This window comes from Aulonocara stuartgranti (assembly GCF_965226115.1).
Source record: "Aulonocara stuartgranti genome assembly, chromosome: 22".
In the NCBI taxonomy this organism is placed as follows: Eukaryota; Metazoa; Chordata; class Actinopteri; order Cichliformes; family Cichlidae; genus Aulonocara; species Aulonocara stuartgranti.
The window spans coordinates 25354315-25377972 of NC_138957.1; the positions used below are offsets into that span (position 1 = coordinate 25354315).

The 23658-nt window shown below is 42.2% G+C and overlaps 1 protein-coding gene across 1 annotated transcript in view; it reads left to right on the top strand.

The window, feature by feature from the left end:
* The window catches only part of LOC309698503 (dolichyl-diphosphooligosaccharide--protein glycosyltransferase subunit STT3B), a 102578-nt gene that overhangs the window by 75395 nt on the left and 3525 nt on the right, over positions 1 to 23658 (top strand). Inside the window, exons 5-14 of the mRNA XM_082520994.1 lie at positions 142 to 241; positions 1700 to 1798; positions 4742 to 4888; positions 10475 to 10523; positions 11223 to 11377; positions 13633 to 13844; positions 15243 to 15430; positions 16201 to 16372; positions 16920 to 17093; positions 19462 to 19575. Of these exons, the coding sequence (XP_082377120.1) occupies positions 142 to 241; positions 1700 to 1798; positions 4742 to 4888; positions 10475 to 10523; positions 11223 to 11377; positions 13633 to 13844; positions 15243 to 15430; positions 16201 to 16372; positions 16920 to 17093; positions 19462 to 19575 (1410 nt within the window). The remainder of the gene's footprint in view (positions 1 to 141; positions 242 to 1699; positions 1799 to 4741; positions 4889 to 10474; positions 10524 to 11222; positions 11378 to 13632; positions 13845 to 15242; positions 15431 to 16200; positions 16373 to 16919; positions 17094 to 19461; positions 19576 to 23658) is intronic.

The window sequence follows — 23658 nt, forward strand, 5'->3', positions numbered from 1 at the left end:
ATGAGACCACAAAGCAATACATGACAAAATCATTGGTACCTCCGTGTTTTACATGGGCACCACCCGGGCACCACCCACTCACAAAAAACTGAGTAATGATGAATGTCCGTTTACTGACATGTCTGTGTATTTGTGTTCTAGGTGTCGGCGTGGGGAGGTTACGTGTTTATTATCAACCTGATCCCGCTGCATGTGTTTGTGCTGCTCCTGATGCAACGCTACAGTAGGAGAGTCTATATCGGTAAGATGGTCACACACGCCAAACATGAGCACAGAGCGTGCGAGCACTCGCGCGAGACGACAACTTTCACCGTGCGGCTTGATATTTAAAACTCGCCCACATACCCGACTCTGTATTGGAGACTCGCTCGTGTTTTTAGATCTTCTCTCATTAGAATATGAATGTGGGAACTATACAGGAAAACGACTGCTCATGCACACATGCATCTCACAACATGGCTGCCCGAGCATTTGACCCTGAAACAAGCTCAAATGCCCAGTCACGCCTGTGCCCGTCTCTCACAACAGCAAGCATCATCAGCAGACATCTATACACCCACGCACCACTTAGCAGTAAATCTATCCACCTGCTACCTGATCCTCTTTATTCTTTATTTATTTTTCTATTCTTTGCATATACCAGAGGTAGAGAACCGGTGAAGTGGGTAGGCTTGTTATCCCACAGATAACATCCGAGTTTCACGAATGCATGTGGTGGCTCCAGCACGTTATCCGTTGCCTCGGAGAACCCTCCACCGTCCTCAGCTCGGGATGAATTCACAGCAGACGCCACTATTGTGGTCAAGATAAATGATACCATGTCAAGTATCATCTCTGCATGATTATATGTTGTACTCACTGTAACTGGTAAGCACAGTCTTTGAGAGCACTGAAAATAAATTATCGCCTCTTCACCGTAAGAGGGCTTTGACCTACCTTTGCTCCTACAACAATTAAACTCTGCTTGGTGAAGCAGGGCTGTTAGAGGAGCTGGAAAAATTTCTACAGTCTTCCCTGTTCCTCAAGAATAGCTGCCTCATTCATCATGCCGCTTTTCGTAGTAAATGAAAGATGGGGAAATATATTTGTAGACTTATTCCGATGACAGAAAAAGACACCTGCTCTATTCCTTACCGCCTCTTTTCAGAGTCAGGTGTTGTTCAACTGCAATGAAGGAACACATAAAAAAAGCAGGGAGGTTTAAAAAAAAGAAAGAAAATCCTAGTTTAATAAAATGCCTCGTAGCCTGTTCCCTCGCAATTCGTCTCTGTCTGTCATGAGTCAATAGCAGATGTGTGGAGAGAAAAAAAGATCGCTGAGGGCGGTCAGAGCTACTTCAAAAACGAGGCACACTCTTCAGGAAGAGTATGAAATCTTAATTAAAGTGGTGCATCTGCGAATTGGTTTCCTGAAGCTACAATGGTGGGAGTTGCACTGTTCTCAGCACTGTCATCTCACTTCGGGCCTCCCGACCACACCGCGCCGGGCCAACTCCCATTTTCTCAGTAAATGACATTGGTTTAGGTATTTTGTATTTGCTCCCTCTGAGGTACAACAGTGAAAATCAATAGACTTTAAATACCCCTACCGAAGTTGATTTCCCTCAGTCGAACCCAAATTGTGCTTTTTTTTTTTTTTCTCTTAGTGTCGTTTTATTTTAATGATTTTACCTGTTTCTCCGCTGTTCTCCTCTCTACAGCTTACAGCACTTTCTACATTGTGGGCCTCATACTGTCCATGCAGGTCCCTTTCGTCGGCTTCCAGCCAATCAGGACGAGTGAGCACATGGCTGCTGCTGGTAAGTCTCATCCTCTGTACCTGCAGTATGAATGATCCTCTATTCAGCCTGGAACAACAGGTTCCCCTTTACAAAGCTCAAGCCACCTGATGATGAAGTCAGCAGTATTTGGAAGATACTGCTGCTCTTTATTCCAAATTTATGACTCACTCATAAACAGATGTCACAAATACATGAATGTAAAAGCATATTTCTCTTTATCCTACCTAAAGCAGGAACAAGCAGTTATTTGTGCTAACAGCTGATCTAATCAGTATGTTTATATTGACTGAACAAATGTTCAGACTGTTCCCTTTAACTCGGATAAAACACTTCAGTTATTATGTGCCTTGAATTTCAATAGAGTAGTTTGGAGACCAACACTGTGTGAAATGTGGTTGAATAAAATAATTGAGCAATATATCTCTCAGGACCTTGCTCATCATATGGACGCATTGCAGAAATTATAATTCAAAGCTGTTATTTCAACTCTGTCTGCTGTGACTGTCAGGGAATTTCTGCCACAACCATAGACTGTAAATAAGAGATGGATGTAGCCACCATGACATCACCTGTTAGTTAGTGATATCCCATTTTAACGCCTCAGACTGAGCATTATGCCCATTGCAATCTTGGATTTATGAAACCAGAGGTGATGAGTGAGTAAGCCGGCTGCTCCCTTGTGTCCCAAGGGGTCACCACAGGGAATGGATCCGATATCTGATTTGGCACAGATTTTATTCCAGATGCCCTTCCTGATGTAACTCTCCCCGTTATCTGTGCTTGGCACCTGCACAAGGAATACACTAGTCTATGTCCTGAGGCTGGGTTTGTCTCCCCCCTCTTGGGCTTACCCCATCTTTCACTTCCAAATGTGATAACCTTTACAACAGTGCTGAATCAAAACCTGAAGAAATGCGCTCATAAGTTAGTGACCTGCCACTCACAAAGTAGCCATAGCATGAAACATGCCCTACTTTATCATATTTTACCCTAAATAGGACCATAATTTGCAAGTTGAATATCATTCTGTATAAAATGGTGCTTTTCTGCTCGAGCACTCAAATCACTTTGTACAACGTACTTCACCCATTCACGTAAGCACTTTTTTCTACCTGCTTTCTATCTAACATTCACTCTCAGATGAATGCATCTGAAGTTCAATCATTCTGATTAGTAGATGACCTGCTGTGCCTCCTGAGCTACAGCCAATTAAATAAGATTTGAACCCAGTGTTTAAGGCCTGGAATTTCACTTCAAGTCACTTCATCTGGATTTAAATAGCACCAAATCACAACAGCAGTTGCCTCAAGGTGCTTTATATTGTAATGTAGAGACCCTACAATAATACAGGGGAAAAAACAACAATCAGGTGGCCCCTTTTAAGAAAGAATTTGGCGACACTGGGAAAGAAAAACTCCCTGTTAACAGGAAGAAACTGTCCTTCCTTCAGACAGAAGCAGGCTCAGGTTGGTTGTGTGTGTGTGATGAGAAAGGCATCAGGAAAACTATAAAGTGAGCTAAAGAATTGTTTTTTTACTAAACTTCTTTTCAATCTTCTTTCTCCAGCAAGAGGTGTCGCCTCCTGCTGACAGTGAACGATATTGCAGGTTCATTTTCACTTACACACTTGTTTATAAACTCTGGCCACAAATGGAAAGTTAGGTCTTATTGCAGTTGTTTGTCTATTAAAGCTGGAACTGTGCAGGCTTGGTTGATGTCCAAAGCACCCTCTGGTGATTGCACATGCTCTAAGAGTGGTTGGCTGCTGCAGGAATTGAATCCCCTTGTGCCTACAGTGATAGTCACGCTCTGTCTGCAGGAGAACATTGGTACATCTATGAAATGGATATGGGTAAGCACCTACATGCCACCCATATGGGCTTAGCTCTTTAAGCACTGTTCATTTTGGCTTGTGGGTAGCTTATTAAAGCTTGTTGAGTATTGTCTCTCAAGTGTGAGCCCCATCTGCTTGCTGACAGCATGGATGGGTGCGTACATATGTGCACGATTCATTTACGTTGTTGGCAGCTTTAAGAAGATGAGCGGAGGCCTTTTGGAGAATTCACTTAACGCCACAGCAGGTAGGTGTACTCTGAAGTGTCCCTGTTTTCCTGGATCTCTCCAACACAAACAGCATTACGAGAGGCTTTGAAGAATGCACCATCAAAAATCATCTCTGCCTCTCTGCGTTTTTGGCTCCCCGCTCGCTCTCAAAGAGCAAGTGTGGTTTTATGTCGCTCTGGGTAGCAGCTGCTCAGAACATCTGGTGGTAGCATTCACGGAGCACAGTGGGAGGCAGGAAGAGAGTGACAGAGCAATGGACCTGTCGGTACCGCTGAGATGTCGGCCCCTGAGGCAGGAAAGCAGAGTGGCATGGTGTGACAAGCGTGTTAGCGTCATGGCGGCACTCCAGGAGACAGGCAGGGGCTTAACCTTGGAAATGGGTGAGACCTGCTGTAGGTGATCGCTGAGGGTGGAGAAAAGCAGGGAAATATCACAGAAGGTTTGTTGAAAGGTGGTAGGTGATGAAAAAGGAGCGGGGGGGGATAACAGGATCTTTTCACGCTTTTCAATTTTTTTATATCAAATTTGCCAAACACAGGCACGCTGGGGAAAAACAGCTCAAAAAAATGACAGAGGAAGGAAACGGGAAAAGCAAGTATAACCTAAGGGGCTGAAAAAGAATGACGAGACAATAAAAGGAGAAAGGTTTATTTACACACATTTGTTCCATGCATTTGAAATATGCTGTCCAGCAATATTCGTCTTTCACATCTACGTGAGTAGCCAGCAGGGCTGTTGTTGAGTGCTTTATGGGTATACTGTTTAAAATCACAGTGCTTCTCGACCGTGTAAGCTTGCTTTGCTCCCTGCAGAATGCAGCATCAGTAGGAACCTCCTCAAATATTCAGTGTGAGTTTCCTCTGTATGTTGGCTCACGTTCTTCTGTCTTTTTCTCAGGTGTGTTTGCACTCCTCCAAGCCTATGCGTTCCTGCAGTACCTAAAGGACAGGCTGACCAGACAGGAATTCCAGACACTGTTTTTCCTCGGAGTCTCTCTCGCTGCTGGTGTGGTCTTCCTCACAGTGATCTATCTCACATACACAGGTCTGTATGTCCTGATGCACATGCTGCTTCCATACATCGTAAGCAGTGTCATTTGTTTGTTTTCAGTTCTCAGAGGGTTTTTTTTTTAATCATCTTAAAGGGTAAAGTGTGTAAAATACCACTACTAGATGTGAGCAGTCAATTCTGTTTTCTTACCACTTCCATTTCAACTGCATAATCCCGGCTGCAGTAGGACCTGATCATTGTTTATCTACACTGAGAGTAGGCTGTCAGTCTGCTGTTTACCTCAGCTGTCAATATACTTTGTTTCCACATCTAATTACTTTGGAGGCTCTAAAACTTTGTGTTGAAAGCTGATACAAGTCAATGAGTCAGTGACGCTGACTTCCATCTGACAGCAATACTGAGGTTAGTTGTCGAGGATATGCTGAGTGGGGTAAGGAAAGCTGTTTATGTTGTGTTACCTGCTGTTAGTGAAACTTTCTTTGAAGTGACTCGGCCACTTGTAAGAATGTAGTCACGCTGTTTTATTGGAGGGAAAGTGTGATATTTTTTCCCCCCCCTTTTTTCCCAGGACACTCGAGCCTAACATTAGCTAGCATAATGTAGTTGTGGCAATGTGGTAATCAATAAGCATGTTTATGCACATTTTCATGTGTTAGTCCTGACTTAAGTTGAGGAGATTAAGTTTGAGGTGAGGAGGAAGAGGAGGGGAAATGAGGAAGGAAATGGAGCAGCGGTGGACAATTGGAAAAACGCAATGACAACGAGATGATAAAATATACAGGTGTAAATGTTGAATGGTTGCATGTAGTTTGAAAGAGTTGTCTGTGATCTTGAAATTAACTTAAAAGGAGTAATACATGGTGGCTGGTCTCTAACCACAAACATAAAATGCAGTTAGGCAGAACGGCGTCGTCCATCACAGCCACTGTATTCAAGATGGCCTCCACAAACTAGCGCCCACTCTTTTTGAAGACATAATTATACACTCATCAATTTATGTTTGTAAGTACATTGTTCTTTTTTTTTTCCTTTTAAATAAACTCTCAAAGTACTGACTGCACCTTATTCTTAGTAGTCAGATTTGTCAGATTTTTGCTTTCAGCTTCACTTTTAACAGTTTTATAAAATCAGCCAGAGCTAGCAAATTCAATCATGAGCTTTTAGTTTGGGAACAGTTTGAGAAGGTACAACTATTTTAATCATTTTAGCATGGCTTCAAGTTTACCAGCAGAATAAACAGTGTTCACAGCTGAGCATTGGTTAAACGTGCTTCCCACCCAGTCTAACAAATACAAAGATCCTCTTTGTTGAGAAATGAGTCTTAGAAAAAAATGCAAATCAAACACAGATGGATGGTAGGTGCACTTACGTGGCAAGATTGGTTGAGAGACGGTCAGATAACTTCATAGCTGATGATTACTTTCTAATAAGACAAAGTGGAGGATGATAATGTTTTCATCCTGTGAAAAAAAACCACGACTAGGGCTGCCACAAACGATTATTTTGGTAGTCAACTAGTCACCGATTATCTTTGCGATTAGTCGACTAATCAGATTCTGCATCCATTGGACATAAAACATACAGCTTATTGCACCAGCATGCATCTGCTCTTATATAACTATCATTAGCTTATAGCTTGGAGTGTTTAAGGTATGTGCTAACTAAAAATAAAGACAAGATGACAGTTTATTAAATTTTAATGAAATTTGCAGATTGTTTCGGTGGAGCATCTCACACTTCTGATAATCAGTTGCCTGCCTGACGTTTATTCAGCTGTGTAAAAACTTTAATCTCAGCCAAACCGATTTACTCAGGAACAAATAAAATACAGAAAAAAAATCAAACAATAACATTTTAAGTTATCTAAGTGACTCATATATCATGTTTAACCTGAGTAGTGAAAGACAGTGGTGGGTTTGAAAACGATTTGCCGGGAGTCCGGTGTTCTCACGGGAGCTATCGAGCTGGTGGGTAACAGACGTCTCCGAAAACGTCGGAGCACTTTTGAAAATATGTGGTGTCTTGATAAACTGAGCAGATATTTGAGGTTTACACAGCTACATTCTCGCCTGAAAATATGTTAAACTTTATTTTGTGACCCAGAAAGAATAATAAGAGTAACATTAAAACTAACTAGCTGTCGCCATTGTTGACAAGTGCGCTGGGCTGCGCTATGAATTATGGGACACAGCTTCTTCTTCGGGGTTTAACGGCAGCTGGCATCCTTGTACATGCAGTGCTGCCATCTCCTGTTTCAGTCCGTTATTACACTCTTAAATCCTGCTCTTTAACTGTGAAATACATCAAATCCAGGATCCGGTGTGAGATAGAGGCATGGTTTGTATTTGAGGACAAGTAAAGGATGAATATAGTGAATTGTGTCAAAACAATAAAAGCCTAATGCTTTTCTGTTTAGATTTATTTAGAGAGGAAAGTTTGAATGGAGTGGGGGGTTTTTTTCCCCCTTTCCTGCAGTTATACTCCTGTAGGCAATGTCAGTTTTACATTATGTTCTTCCAGTAATGTGTACATAATGAAGATCCATTTTACTAGTAAATATTACAGCTTACTCCTTGAGGGAAAGACTTCTTTAAATAGGCTGTGTATAAATAACAAATGTGCCGATGTATGCAGAATGATTGTGTTATGTTTTATGATTGCTGCAGCTTTGCTGTTAGAGAAAATTTGTGGAGGCTTGTGCTCCACCATGTGAACTGCTGTTTTTGATTGTGCCGGTTGGACCCCAGCGCGTGCAGCCAGCTGGTGAAACTTTATCCTTGTTGATGTTTTGCCCATTATTTTCAGTTTGTGGCCAAAGGGCTCGAGTTTCAGACGGTTTAAAACGTTGCCTTCTTGCTGTTTATTTATTGATTTTTCTTTCTTTTTTCTTTCCCCCCCTTTTTGTCTCCTGCTGAAGGGTTTGGGTTTAAGAGCACAATTCGGCTGACTGATTAGACTTTAAAGGCCACATAAGTCTTTTACCGTCATATTTTAAAAGCATTAAGATATGGAGAATTTGGTACACAACAGCCCACCGAGGAAACTTTAAAACGATGTAATCTCACTGGATTTTCCGCCTGTATCGTGTGTGTTGCTTCAAACTGGCCTCATATGTTGTTAACTGATCAAATACAGAGTTGCTCGTAAGCGAATTTAATATGTATTTATTACATGACTGTCTACTTCAAAGTGCTTACAGATCAAGTCCATCTGTCAGAGAGTCTCACATTAAGATCTTTAAGTAGGCCTTCCACTGTCTTCTCTAAATATCCAGATGTTGCCGAGTTCACCATTATGCGTGGGTATTTACCAAACCTCTTGATCCTTCCTGTTTCAAAGGCCCCTTTGACCTCATCTTGCATCTTTACAGATAAGTTTTCCGAATTCTAGAGCCCAACTTTGAAGATTCATTTTGGCAGACCCGCATCAGGTCATAGAGAGAGCACGAAAGAGTTTTCTCATCTTTGATGTGGTTTATCGAGGCGATTTCCCATAAACGTGACCTCGGTGAGACTTTTTTCCAAAACAAACTTTGCTGCAAGTAAAAAAAACAAGACATCTCTTTACTGCAAGATTTTCAAACTTGTGAAGGACATCTATGTAATGGAGAAATGTGCTCTCTCTCGCTCAGCAGGAGGCTGAATCTTAAAGGAAATCAATGTTGTGGGATTTTTTTTGTTTTGGAAATTACCGTAACTGTTTCTTGTCATCACTTTTATTTCCTTTTTAGTTTATGTTCATTCGTCCATCCATGAAGCGTATCCCAGCTGTCATAGGGAGCGAGGGGGGGACCAGTCTATTGCAGGGCTAACACATAGAGACAGACAAGCAGTCACACTCACATTCACATATAAGGGCAATTTAGAATAATCAGTTAACCTAACTCCACTAACTGCATGTCTTTGGACTGTGGGAGGAAGCCAGAGTACTCACACAAATGCAGAAAGGCCCAGGCCAGATGTTGGAGTTGAACTCAGCACCCTCTTGCTGCGAGGTAACAGTGCCAGCACCAGTTTATGTTCATATACAAGTAATAATATGAGGATAATAAAATGTATGAATAACTTAACTGCTTGATTTGTGAAAGAAATGGCATAGAAATGGTCTACATCTGTTATTGAAACTGTAGATGTGAGCCCCTGGAAATAGCTGACTATACAAAATGACTATTTCCTTAACGGTTATTTCAGATATCTTTAAATTAAAGCTAAGAGTCTCGTCTTGATTGCCATATTCCTGCAAATTATCTAGACTCCTCTGTCCTCTGGCTTGTACTAAGAGCAAAGACACGATGGCACATTATAGCCGACATAATGCTGGCATGCTTGGACTGTTAGGACCTTCCTGCCTTAGAATTGATTGGCCTCTCATATGGATGCAGAATCCCAGTCTCCTGAGGATAATTGCTTCATCTAATAAATGCTGTGATCTGTCTCCCATCTAAATGGAGCTGTGGGAGTTGAAGACAGTTTTTGAGGTGAGACTGCGCATGTCTCACTCCTCTGGTCTGTCAGGACATCCCCACTCCCCTCAAGTCTGCAGCATTATACCCGTGTGGGTTTTCTCTGTATCTTTAACTCGGAGCCAAGCATCGATTGATTAAATCAGTGTCATCCTTTAAATCAGCTCTCAGTAAAACACCATCTTTCTCTTGCCTGCATTCGTTAAGAGCTTTGTTCAGAGTTTTATAGATTAAACACGTTTTTCATATTATCTTTTAAAGAGCAGCACAGGACATGTCACAGCCGTATGTTGGTACAACATGATACAAAATCTAGAAATATGTAAGAGTTTTAGCTCCCCCCCCTGTGAGAGCCTACAACAGCCCGCGAGCAACAGTTCAGCTGAAATGTATTTCAGATCAAAGCTCAACCAAAATAAGACATTTGTATGCGCACATAAAATACCCTGTGCGGCTTAATTTGCAGCCTAAACGGTTTCAGTTACATTCATAAACAAGTCAATTCCAGTAATTAAGTAACATCAGCTGAATATATTCTCAGCACTGACACATTCTCCACTGAGAGCTTTCTGGGTTTTGAACTACAGTTGGCAGAAAGTTTAGTTGTAATGTTGATTTAACTAAGTGATAACAAAGAAATGAATGCAAAAATGACCAATAATGACCAAAAAAAAAGAACATCTTTAGCTGTCAAGAGACATCCAGTGGAAGTTTATGATGTAATGATTTTATGACTTGGTTCGGTCTGATTTGTTCTGAAATACGGTGAAAACCCAACTGAGATTTTCACGGCTTTAATGCTAGCAGTATATTCTACTCGTCATTCTTGTTATCCTCGGGCAGTCTGTGCTACAGATTTCCAGGCCAGTAGGTTGGATTATATATATTTTTTCTTTGTATTTATTGAGAGCTGCACACTTGGGCAGAGTTCGCCCTATAAATAATTACATATTGTTGCAACAAAGGGGAGGCAAATTAAAGTTTCTGTTATATTTTTGTTCCTCACAATGACGTGCTGTAACAAACAACTTTAATCTCGCTCGTCTTTATATTAACCCCTCCGAACCCCCAGTTGCAGTCCTCGTATTTCACGTCTGAAATGGAAAGCATTTAAAGATGAGCCTCTCTTTATTGATCGTCTTTTTTTCTGCCTCTAGGATACATTGCTCCGTGGAGTGGTCGTTTCTACTCTCTCTGGGACACCGGGTAAGCTCTGCTGACCTTCACACTCTCGCTGTCGATGGGACGCTTGTTCAGCCGTGTGTGTGTGTGTGTGTGTGTGTGTGTGTGTCCTGAGATGGATATTACCCCCCCCCCTTCCCCTCTCAACATCCCAGAGGGGGAAACTGTAGAGCACAAGCTGTGTTGAAGTATTGTCTTACTCCCAAAAAGCACCAGGCAGTGCTCTGTTTTCCAAACGCTCCGCAGTGTGTTTGATATTTCCGAATCAATGCCCCCCCCCCTCCCAAATACCCCAGTTTGCTGACTAAAGCAGTAACTGATGCCTCCCCCCTTCCTTTCCTTCGGAGGCTGATACTAATTCCTTAATGTGCTGTGTGTTGTTTCTTTCCCAGCTGTAATAACAAAACACTTGAGAGAGAAATATTTAAGATTGTACAGAAAGTGCTGTGTAAAAGCCCATTAGGAATAAACAGGGAACACACAGATCAGAAACTACTAACAGAAAAGTACATTACTCATCAGTAGTGCTAAATTTCTTCATATTTTACCATAAGCATGTGGGGGAGCAAAATTACCCCCCGACCACACTCATAATTCTTGAGTTAATCAGGAGGATCTATTGTATAATTTGTCTCAACACTCCCAAAGCATTCAGCTCGACATGAATTACATGTCTCTTCCCTCCTTCCGATTTCTCCCCTCCTCCCTTATTCCTACATGCAGCTACGCTAAGATCCACATCCCCATCATAGCGTCGGTGTCGGAGCACCAGCCGACGACGTGGGTGTCCTTCTTCTTTGACCTCCACATCCTGGTCTGCACCTTCCCAGCGGGCCTCTGGTTCTGCATCAAGAACATCAACGATGAACGCGTGTTTGGTAGGGGTCTTAAATGAATGAAAACAGGATTTTTCTCTGTGGTGTGGAGAATGAGGAGTGATCCAGTATGTTATAAACCACCACAAATGTTTTTGTTTTGTTGTTTAAGTCGTTTAAACCTCTTTAATCTAGACACAGTGATGCTGTCCGTGTTCAGACTAAAACATCTCAACCACTATTTAGTGACTGGCCCTGAAATTTTATGCAGACACTCCTGGAAGTCACCTGACTTTTAGTGCCCCCACTAACTTTTTATTTTATATCTTAATGAGGTTCGCTTGTGTATTTTTAAATGAATAGTCTCTATAAAAGAATTTCCATTCATCGTTTTATCGTCTTCATCACATTAAATTTGAAATGTGTAAAGATGGAGGTTACTCTCTTTACTTGCTTTCTTGTCTTCAGTATGTTTTATCTAACAAGGGTGAAAAAAGCTGCAAAACTCATTTAAAGATGTGCAGTTCTGAGACTTAGATGAAGCCTATTAGAGAGCTAGTCAGGACCCACCTACCAGTAAGCAGCAACACCCCTAAAAATGGGCAATGTTGAACCCTAATATGGTTCAAATGGGTGTTGATTTTTAAAGAGGCTGCTTTAGGGTTGGAGAATTTAACAGTTTATGCAGCCAGCCTCATCGGGCCCTTTCAGGAACCTTTTATTTGCTGTTTTTTCACCCTACTTATCCATCATTGGCATCTTCAAGTTAAAAATTTATAGAAAACAGACAAACCTGTGTGCAATGGACAATGGACTTTTGTCGTGAAGATGGAGCTGAGCGGAAAGACGAAGCTTTCTTTTACTAGTTGGTTTACTAGCAGTCCAGACCCCTTCACCTGTGGTTATGATTTCCTAGTAATGACTGAAACTGAAAGAGGAAGTTGTCTAATGCAAGTAGCTGAAATTAATTTCCTCTGCAGGGTAGCAGGGCTCATCCTTAGAGATAAGGTAAGGAGCTCAGACATTCAGAGGGATCAAGGAGTAGATCCGCTGCTCCTGTGGTTGAAAGCAGCCAGTTGAGATGTTTTGGGCATCTGGTTAGGGTGATTCCTGGGCGCCTGCCTTTGGAGGTGTTCTGGCTATGCCTCCAACCTGGGAGGAGACTCCAGGGTAAACTGAGAAACCACTTATGAGTTTATCTTTCTCATCTGCCCTGAGAATGCCTCGGGATCCCCCAGGAGGAAGTGGAAAGTATGGCTGGGGAGAAGGATGTTAAAATCCCCTAGTCTGCTGCCACGACAACCTGATGTTGGATATGCCACGGACAGATGGTTATTGTTGTCAGTGATATAATGGTGAAATCCCACCTGCTTTTAGCAGCACATAGATGCATTTTAAGCTCGGTAATTGGATGCTTCTTATTGAAACCCACCTAAGAAGTCATTTATCCTGTCATGTATAGAGCTTCTACGTTTGACTTTTCAGTGACGAACCAGGTATTTTCTAATTTGTCTTGAGAAATTTAACGACCGATAATTCAACCAGGAGGATTTCATGCCCATCGCAGCCTTAAATTCTCCAACAGTCAGGCCTGTAATATTGTCTATGGAGCAAATAAATAGGTATTTCAGAGCCAGGGATTCCTGAAATAGCTCCTCTGTCATACCTGATTCATTGTCAGCTGGGATTAGCTCTTGAATTAATAATGGTTCTGTTTTTAGTGGAGTTTATTTGATCATCTGTGATTAAAATGCATGATTTATATAAAATAAAAATAAAAATGGGTAGAATGTCGTGACTAGGAGACTGGTCTGTGGACAGTGCATCCTTTCTCGAGTAGCTTTAAGCACTCTCAGCTTTGAAAAAGCCTGAAATAATGAGATTGAACTTCTTTATGCAGCAGCTTAAATAAAACTTAGGGTTAGACAGCCAAGATGGAGGGCAAGGAACCCTTAAGTGCTGGAAACAAAGTCCTTCAGCAGCCCGTTTCTCCCACAGACTTAATTAGCCAATTACAGGTATTGATTAGCCACACACCTGTTGAGCCGGGTCGGTGCTTTTCAAGGACAAAGAACAGCCAGTGCTCCTCTATTCAGGGTTTGAGATCTGCAGTGCTAACATAGACTGATTATTCAGTGTTACTCTAACAACTCAATTTCTCTTTCCGTGTCTTTATCTGCCTCCAACACCGACTCATTTTGTCTCTTTTATATTCACGCCGTCTTTCTCCTTGTCTCACCTTTGTCGACTTTGCTTTCCTTATTCTCGGTTTTTTAACTTTCTGTCAACCACCGCCTTCTTTGTCTCCTGCCTTCCAGTGGCTCTCTATGCCATCAGTGCAGTCTATTTTGCCGGCGTGATGGTGCGTCTGATGCTGACTCTGACTCCGGTCGTCTGCATGCTGTCAGCCGTGGCTTTCTCCAGCGTCTTTGAGCATTACATGGGAGACGACACAAAGAGGGAGAAACCCCCTGCTGAGGACAGCAGCGACGAAGATGACAAGAGGAACTCCGGGAACCTCTACGACAAGGTCAAAGCACGGCAGAGAAACTGCTGAATTTACACTTCACTGATTTTCAGTATTGATAATGCTACACTTTGTTGATGTCATGTGACAGGTCAAGTTGCTGTGGGACTAAACTTTTGGCTGGGAAAAATGTAATAAAATGAACAAAGTGAAAAAGCTGTCAACAAGTGAACACCCGTGGGGTGTTTCACACTTTCGTGGTACCTTTTGGGGTTTGGATTCATCAGTTGCGTATTTGTCAGCTTCCCTCCTCACTCCCCACCAGTTTGGATAAACTGTGATTCAGCTGTGATTCAGCAGCAACTGTTTGATTCTGTTGCTATAATTTTAGCCGCCTTTGTTGAACGTTGAACTCTTTTCTGTAGTCACGGCTGAGGATGCGTCAGTTGCAGCCTGCCACGTAATTCCATCTTTCTTTTTTTGCTTTCTCCAAAACACCTCTCTCTTCTAGAGAGGTTTCTAAAATGCCTTTTTTATCTGAAACGACACACTTCATAAAAATACTGGCAAAATGGCAAATATCAAAGGTCGTCGGCCGAGTTTGCACACAGGTTTGGGAACATTGAATGACGTCAACACGTTTAGATCTGAAATTTGAGGTTTAAGCCCTTTTTGTGTTTCAGTTTTGTCCTTTGAATGTGTCATGGTTACATGTGGATACTTGATTAGTTAGCAGCTTAATTGAGATGTATTTATTCAGGTAGTCTAATTAAGACCACAGTCTCATTTAAAAGACAAACCTGTGAACAAATTACATGCATATCACATTGCATTTTGACCGCTCGCTGACACAAGGCACCAACAGGGGAAACAAGGGAAGAGCTTAAAATAGATTCGGCTTCTGGTGCAGTGGTTGGCCCCCTGTTGTTGTGTCTAGAATTTGCCCAAAGCTTCACTACTTACAAGTTATAAGGGGGTTGTAAGCTGCCAGAAATTGAAATTGGACTTCAATTCCTGACATCTCCTGGAAGTTTTCGGCACCGCTTCCAGATCCCCGTGGGCCCACTGCAATTTACAGCAACAGAAATCCCACTTTTCCTGCAGTGATGGGTTCAAAAGTTAATTTTCATGTCTATCATTCATGCTGTCCCTCTTTATTGAGTTTCAGCATGCAGTTTGGGTGTGAGAGGAAGCAACTGAAGGTGTTAATTTGGTACAAATCATCTCTGGTGCTTTTTTTTTTTTTTTTTAACTTCAGGTTTCTTGCTGCTCATCACAGGGATTTTCTCACATTTCTCACTGATATGTCTTCACACAGTAGAGGAAAAAAAGCTGAGGATACTCTAAAATACTTCGCTTATTAGTTCATTCAATAATTTATCACACTCAATAATTCAGATTTCTGGAAAGCTTCAGACTCGTTTGCCAACCCTCCTGATGGTGTTTTGTCTCCCCCTGCAGGCCGGCAAGGTGCGCAAACACGTGTCGGAGCAGGAGAAAGCAGAGGAGGGTTTGGGTCCAAATATCAAATCCATAGTCACCATGCTCATGTTGATGCTGCTCATGATGTTCGCCGTCCACTGCACGTGGGTCACCAGCAACGCCTACTCCAGCCCCAGCGTGGTGCTCGCCTCATACAACCACGACGGGTGAGAGCGCTCCGCCGTGCCGAACGCTGCGTACATGGATGTAAAGCAACTGCAAAGAGCAGAGCAATGCCTCCCATGATGCTTCATAATGAAGAAGGATGGGCTCCTCCACCTTGCATGCAAATTAGCACGTATGTGTGTTGTGCAGCAAGAGAGCCGAGCATATTTCACAAGGGGATTGGAGAAATAATGATATGTGAGGCCGTACCTGATTAACTTTTAATCTTCTAGGTCACAGTAAGCATCTCTTAGGTTACAAAAAGCTGATGTATTATTCTCTCAGACTCTTTACAGGCATAATTATTCTTTTAAAGGATTGAGGAGGAAATATTGGAGACCGAGACTAAGTGGTAGATGCAAGTTCTCATGCATATATTAATGGTACTACAGTAGTTCTCAGACAGTGGTTTAGCTATGCTGCTGGGAGCAGCGTGCCTGTCACTCTTTTTCTTGCACGTATACGCCCACACACACAGACACAGACGTAATATGATTACCATACCTGGAGCTAATTGGTTCCCTGGCTTCGTGTCTGCTCCCTCTGCGCGAGGTAAATTTAGGACGTGAACATTTAAAGTGCAAGGTGTTGTTTTTTTTGTTTTTTTTAAACCCTCAGTTCATTATATATGGATGCTCTATTTTCAGCTGTTGTTGCCCTTCTGATTTAAAGTCCTAAATGAAATATTAATGGCTTCCTCAGCTATATGCCTGCCAACCAACGCGGTTACCTGTCAACCTTATTTTTTCTTTTTTTTTCTCCCCCTTGTTAGGACGCGTAACATCCTGGATGACTTCAGGGAGGCTTACTACTGGTTAAGACAGAATACTGATGAGCACGCACGTGTCATGTCCTGGTGGGACTACGGTTATCAGATAGCGGGCATGGCTAACAGGACCACTTTAGTGGACAATAACACGTGGAACAACAGTCACATAGCGCTGGTAAGGGCTGTTATCGTCTTTCTTGTCTTCATCTGTCTTCTTCCCCGTTTTGCTCGTGGATCAAAGCACGTGCAGAGAAATCAATGGTTTCTTCTCGCAGCTGCTGGATGATTAGCAAGCTCTTCACTTATTTATTTATTTCTTTTTAAATGTAATTGCCATATTGTATAAAACGGCCGCTTCCAACAAGCCAGATAATCTTGTTTCCTTAAACTTTTTCCTATTGAATTTACACTGTAGGGAGATTTCAGTTAATTGCTGTCAGATTCTGTGGGTTTGATTTATTCGTTTTTCCTCTCTGCTGCCAAATGTAGACAAATGTTTTTGCCTTTTAAAGCCCCTCTAGCTTTCTTCACTCTCACTTCCTACCCAATGCCTGTTGTCTCGTCGGCATCTGTCCACAGGAAACGTCATCAGAGTATCATGCATCACGGATCTCCGTTTAACAGCTCTTTTGTCCCGCAGCTCTGCCGAAGCGTCGTCTCTTGTGAAACGGGTAAAGCTCAGTTAAAGGATAACTTCTCAATCGCCATCACTTTCTTTCTAGGTGGGGAAAGCCATGTCTTCCAATGAGAGTGCAGCCTACCAGATCATGAGGTCCCTGGACGTGGACTATGTGCTTATCATCTTCGGAGGTGTAATTGGTTACTCGGGCGACGATATTAACAAGTTCCTGTGGATGGTGAGGATTGCCGAGGGTGAGCACCCTAAGGACATCAGGGTGAGTGTAACACAGCAGCAGCGCCTGTAAATAGAGCTCGAGTTTTCTCTGAGAAGGAATGGAGCTGGACTTACACAGCAGTAAAATCAATGTTTCCTCTTACAAAAGTCAAGGTGCTTTTTCAAACCCTTCTCACCTGAACAGAAGCAAAGATTACTCATTGCACTGTTCAAAAACAAGACGTCAGCCAGGAAACCCTGAGATACACTCACAAGGTCCCTTATTCAGGACTTTCATAACAGCTGCTTTTTGTTATTGGAGCAGAAAATGGACCAGCGTACGTGCAGGGCTTTTCTGTTCTTTGACTGCTAATAGTCTCAGACTGCAAACCAGATTTTACCCATTTATACACACTTCCAGAGTGCTCTTTGTTAAGGGAGACTTACTGTGCTCATTTCCAACGCCACATTTTTATTCTTGAATAAGTGTGGCTGTGTGTGTTCCAGAGCTCTTGCACTGGGCCTTGGTGCCATCTACCATTTCATCCACTACCTGAAATGAGCTTTAACTCCTCTTGCTTCAGCACCAGCCTCTTTTCGTCATTTATTTTGGAATTGGGTGCCCCTCGTAAACAGCAGGTTAGCAGGGTTAGAGCTGTGTGTGTGTGAGATGAACAGATTAAGGATATCCGCTCTCACTGACATCATGAGGAGACGAGAGTAGAAAGTGGAAAGATGTTTAATACCCTGACCCCTGGCTGTCAGGAATGATCTGTAAATATACAAATTTATTGCAGGTAGTATGATGGAAAAAATGAATTTATAATAGAAAATAAGGAAAATGATAATAGATCTACTTTAATGAATACAACAAATTTGTTCTTTTGCATCATGGATATACAGATTTGGCATTTAGTGTCTTGTGGCAGAACATACTGACTGGAGGAAGTGCCGACTGAATCACAGGCCTTTTGATTGGTGGACACCACACTCTGCCTGTTCCTGAGCCATAGTCGTGCTGTTATATTAAAGCATTTTTCTTGTGAACTTGTATGGTCAGGATTTCATTTTTTAGCATTCTGTACTTTGCTGTTGTTGCTTCCCGACTTTCAAGGTTGTTTGGCTAATTTAGTTTTTAACCGAAGAGAGAATTGCATTTTGTTACCCTTGTAACTCCGATCCAGTTTGTATTCACGCTGAATTTTTACAAAGAAAGACGAGTAAACACGAGTTTCAAGGACAGTGACGCTATTGTGTTTCATCAATACTGCTGCATTGCAAATCAGCAGAAAATCCGGCAGCGGGACTGTGGAGGCGCCAGTTTTCAGGCTTCAGTCGCACAGGCCGGCGGTCGACAACCACGGGGAGAAACAAAATAATTGTGTATTGCACGGTCAGTTTGTGAGTGGTTGTTGGCAGGCACTATGTGAAATTGGTCGCAAAGAGGGGTCTACATTGTAAACCACCGTGCGGCACCACCTTGGTTTGGTCACCTTTCTGCTGCAACCAGCGTGTATCGAGCGTAATTTTTATTTTGAGCGCAAACAGTTTCTAGTTTCACTACTGCTCTGCGAGTGTTTGCAGACCAGTTGGTGCCTTCAATTCAAACTGTGGGTGACCACGGCAATCTGCTAGATACCAAAGCAATCAAAAGGAGGACTCTTTGACAGCTGCTAACACGATCTCCAGGGTCCAATCGGGGAATACAGCGAGCCCGTCCCACTGAAACCCAAGTAACGTAGCAGAAGCTACTTTAGAGCTCTGTGTGGTCATAGTAGGGTCACCACAGCAGGCAGCAACCGTTTTCTTGACACAACCCCAAAGGGCGATTTGGGTCTTCAGCTGGAATTAAACCAGCAACTATGTGAAGCAAACGTGCAGACCACTATACCAGAACAATCTACCCACTGAAACAATTAAGCAGCAATTTAACTTGGATCAAGGTTGGAATTTTCCAGTTTAGAGGCATTTCTTATATTCTTCCTACTCCATTTAATTCAATAAGGCTGTGCTAATTGTATGAATGGCTTCAAGGAACAAACATGCTGAATATTACCTGGTTCCTCTTTAATGACAAAATACACAAAGTAGTGTATAAGCTGCGCACACATACTTGTGGTTAGGCATTGATTTTTGTGTGACTGTGGCTAGTTTAGTAGAAAATTTAGACTAATGCTGACAAAAATACATTAATTCCACAGTTATAGAGTTTGTGTGTTAGAGCTTTGAATCGTGCACTGAGATGAGTAGTTTTTAAAATGATGGCCAATTGATTACTTGAGCTGTTTAAGAGCAGTTTTTTCCCCTTTGCTGTCATTCAAATGCGTCCTCTCACCACTGCATCCATCTAGTGTGAACTTTCTACTCCTGATGCTACCTACTTTTGCCATCTGGTGATTTTTCTGGGCCCTCCTCTGTGTCTTCTTTAGGAGAGCGACTACTTCACTCCTCAGGGAGAGTTCAGAGTGGATAAGGCGGGTTCACCAACTCTGCTCAACTGCCTCATGTACAAGATGTCTTACTATCGCTTTGGTGAAATGCAGGTAAGAGGAGAAGTTCTCATTACTTCATCAGAAACTTTGCTTGTTTCTTAGAATTAGTTTTGTGTATGTGAGGACTTTTCAGGACAGAAGAGAAACCCTCCACTGAATCTTTCTGGAGTTAGGATCCACTTCACACTTACAAATGGATGAAATGATGAGCAGCTGCCACAATAAAGGAAAAACGTGTTGTATTTTATGCAACATGGAGCTTTATCAGGCAGTAACGAGCAGCTACCTCTGCCAAGCGTGTAAAAACGTCTCGCTTACAGTAAAAGGCTGACAGACGGGTGGAACGGGTCTTTAAGGAGGCACCTTAGGGAGCTCCTGAAGTTTGTAGAGGGGTTGTCGGAGGGGAACGAGAGGCTGCGAGAGGAAATATGAAGGATTGGCAGAAGCTTTGAAATGCGCCACGGCTACTTCTGGCAGGTAGCAGAGGAGAGATGAGACGGATCCTTCATGCCAGGTGCTCACATCCCTACCGTACAATCGACGCTTCCGCCATCTGCGGACAAACAGCCAAAGCTCTGCATAGCTTAAAGTGCTGTTTCTGGGTTAATGGCATGGAGAAACCGAGGCACGGAAGGAGTAGGAGGAGGACAGGATGGAGAGATCCCAAAGACAGAAAAGTGTTAGAATAGCCGGAGCAGATTCCAGTTATGAAAACAAGATGTGACAAGTGTAAACTGAGGCTTGGAGGACACGAGGAAGAAGGCGATGAGCAGAGCGGAGGCAGCCATTCATGATTGTCGAGAATGCACTTTATAGTCATGGACCAATATTAAACTGTAATGCTGAGAATGCATAATAGAGAACAGAATAGAACTCATGATGAAAAGAGAACCCATGGACTGGTTACTTTGAAGCCCCCAAACTAACTCATTTAGTTCCTTTTATATTAAAATGACAGGTTAAACCGCACTAATAAAAGCACATTAAGAGGCTAAGATCTTGTTGCTGCTGATATTCTATTATTTTAAAATCTTTGTCCTGTGGAGCAGCCTGAGGAACAATTACAGGTTAGAACACAAAGTGAGGAAATTGGACAAGAAGGAAAAACAATGGCGGGAACCTAGATGGAGGCTTTTACTTTGAGAATAGAGTTGACATATTTTCGAGGGACACAGTAACAGTTGCAGAGTAAGGAGGATGAGCAATCAAGGGCCTTTTTAGAGCAGAATTACGGGGACGAGAGGTTTTATGCTGCTCGTGGAAAGTGTAATCAAACTCACTGTTTAGCTTTCATAATCGAGTTTAAAATGTTTGCTCTCGTCTTTTTCTGTTCAGACCTAATTTAGTTTGAATCTGTAGAGCTGCTTTGTGCTGAGATGGATCAAAGGTGATGCTTTAGTAGTGGGTGGAGAGGCTCCTGCCTTCCGTTTCACTTTTATTTTAAGAAACTATTTGACATTTTGGGAAATTCACTTGCAGAAAGAGTAAGATGAGAACACTGATGCTATTCGTGGCTATTCAGTTAAAACGTGGACACTGCCAGCCTGCTTCTGTCTAGAAGTAACAGAATAGCAGCGATGGGGAGGAGTGGGTTTTAGTCATTAAGCAGCTTGTAGATAATTCAACCAAAGTCTCTCTCTGGAAGCGAGCCTTGCCACTGCATCTATCTTGGCACCGCCTCTGGGTAGTTGTTTTAAAGCATCTATGTAATTGTATAGTGTAGCCTTAACTAGGGCTGGGTATCGTCACTGATTTCTAGAATCGATTCAATTCCGATTCACAAGGTCCCGAATCGATTCGATCCACGATTTGATTTAATTCGATTTAATTCGATTCGATTCGATTTAAATCTGGGAAATTTTGACAGTCAGAAATATTATAATTCAGATCAGTACATTTACATATTTTTGTATCTATAAAAAGGAAGCTGACACTCGCAAGACTTTATCAAAGGTGTGAGCATCACAGCAGATGCTTTTGTGTCAAAGTAGCTGAAGATAAAACACAGAAAAACATGAAGGTGATTTTCCTGGCCTGGGATTTTATAAAAATATTCTGCAGTACATCAAAAACGAAAGAAAACCATTAATCAACATATGAACATTACCTCTGAAGTTACAGCGGTTTTATTAGACACACGGTTAAGTGTTTTGCATTTTGAATAATTTTAAAAAGTTTCAATTTGTTCAGTATTGAACAGCAGAAATGAGGTTTTCTTTTCGGAAGAATGTAAAAGGGAAAAAAACAGCGGCTGACAGCGCTGTAAACAACAGTAGACTTGTGTAACAAGCAAGCGAATAATGAAGAAAGCGAAACTGTTCTTGAAGTACAGAGAGGGAGAGGGAGGGAGAGAGGGAGAGAGAGAGAGCTGTGCATCGCGGTGGAAGCAAAACAGTAAAAGTCAGAGTGAATTCATGACGATGTTTATGTGAAGCGTTTGGATCTTCTTCTGCTGCTGGTTCGGTCAATATTGTTTGGAGAGAGATAAAACTAACAGCTTTAGAATCGGCTCATAAAGGGCGTGAACACAAAGCGCGGACCCGCCGACAGATCAGAATCAGCGAGCTGTCGGCTTTCAGCCCCGACCGTGAGAAAGGCGACATCTCACTGATTCTGATCCGCGGGTCGCGCTGTGTGTTTAAGTCTATGCGCAGAATCCGTGTACCTGCTCTCATTTACTGTCTTAACTGTTTGGTGGTTCTTGAAATTTTGTGAGATGTCACCAGAGATTCTGGCATTTCGGGCAAAATAAATTTATATTAAAAAAATCGATTCAGGATTTTAATGAATCGATTTTACGTTATCCAAGCCAGAATCGATTTTAATCGATGAATCGATTATAAAAACCCACCCCTAGCCTTAACGGTTGAAATCACCAGGAAATAAAAATCCGCTTATATGCCTTAACAGATTTGCTGGCTTTGATCCAAAGTAAGCTTTAAATCTCTTAAGGTGTATTTCTATTACACGTGCTCAGTTTGTACACCTTGTTACAGCTTCAATCCTGAGTGATCAGTGATCACTACTCATTCCACCAGACCACTGAATAAATGCCATGCTGATTTACATTATAGCAAGAATAAGCCGGGAGAAAGTAAAAAGGTACACTCTGGCACATCTGTACCGCAGTAACACAAAGTCTTCTGCCAACACAGTGCACATCCCACAGGTTATTAAAGTGTTCAAACACAGTTGAATGCAGGACAAAATATGAGGAGCAAGTGATGGTGTACAAAAAATGATAAAGAAACACCACACTTATTAATGCCAGTAGCCTGAGGAGGCTGTGGTGCAGCTGTTTGAGACAAGGGTCTGCACTGTTGCGAGTCAGCAGCCTTCAAAGGTTTGTTTATATTGTGATGTCTAATCTGAACTTCATACATTTTGCCCCTGAAAAATGCTAAATGAATAATAAAATCCTAAAAACGTCAATAATTTATTTTCTCAAAACTACTAAAAATTAAAGGTAAACGTGCCTCGAAAAATAAAATGAAACTAAAATGAATAATCTCAGTTTGTAAACTAGAATGACAACAAATAAAATAATTTAAAAAACCATTAAAAATCAAAAACTATTATAACTAGCAATGTGTTTGGCTCTTTAGGAGCTGGGATGGCAGCTTCTATCGTGTCTTTGTTAACATGCGTTTGGTTTGACGTCATTTATATTTCCGTGACACAAATTCAGTTCAACTTGAAGGATTTCAGTTTGTCCTCTCAGCTGGTTTCTGCTTTCTAAGCAGCTTCGGTCCAGATGAAAATGACAACAGGTGAACTGAAGAGGCAACAACAAGACGACCCCCTCAGGAAAAGAAATGGTTTTGCAGGTGGTGGGCACAACTCCTGCTCTCTCATTGTCCCACCTGACTACGTTTTCTTTTCTTGTCACCTCTGATAGTAGGAGGTGGTGCCTGGTTGCACAGGTAGTCACATTCCTTTAGGATGTCGTGTTCACATGTGCTGTCACAAGAAGGCTCACTGTGTCTCCCTGCACAGTCTCAAGCGTGCGGTGGAGAGGTGAGCAGGGCTGAAAAAAGCCTTCCCCCTAAGCAGGACCTAGATCTGCATCTCTGTGCAAGAAGGAACTAGAGGAATGCTACAAGATCCCTACACAATCCTCTCTAGTGGGCTGTT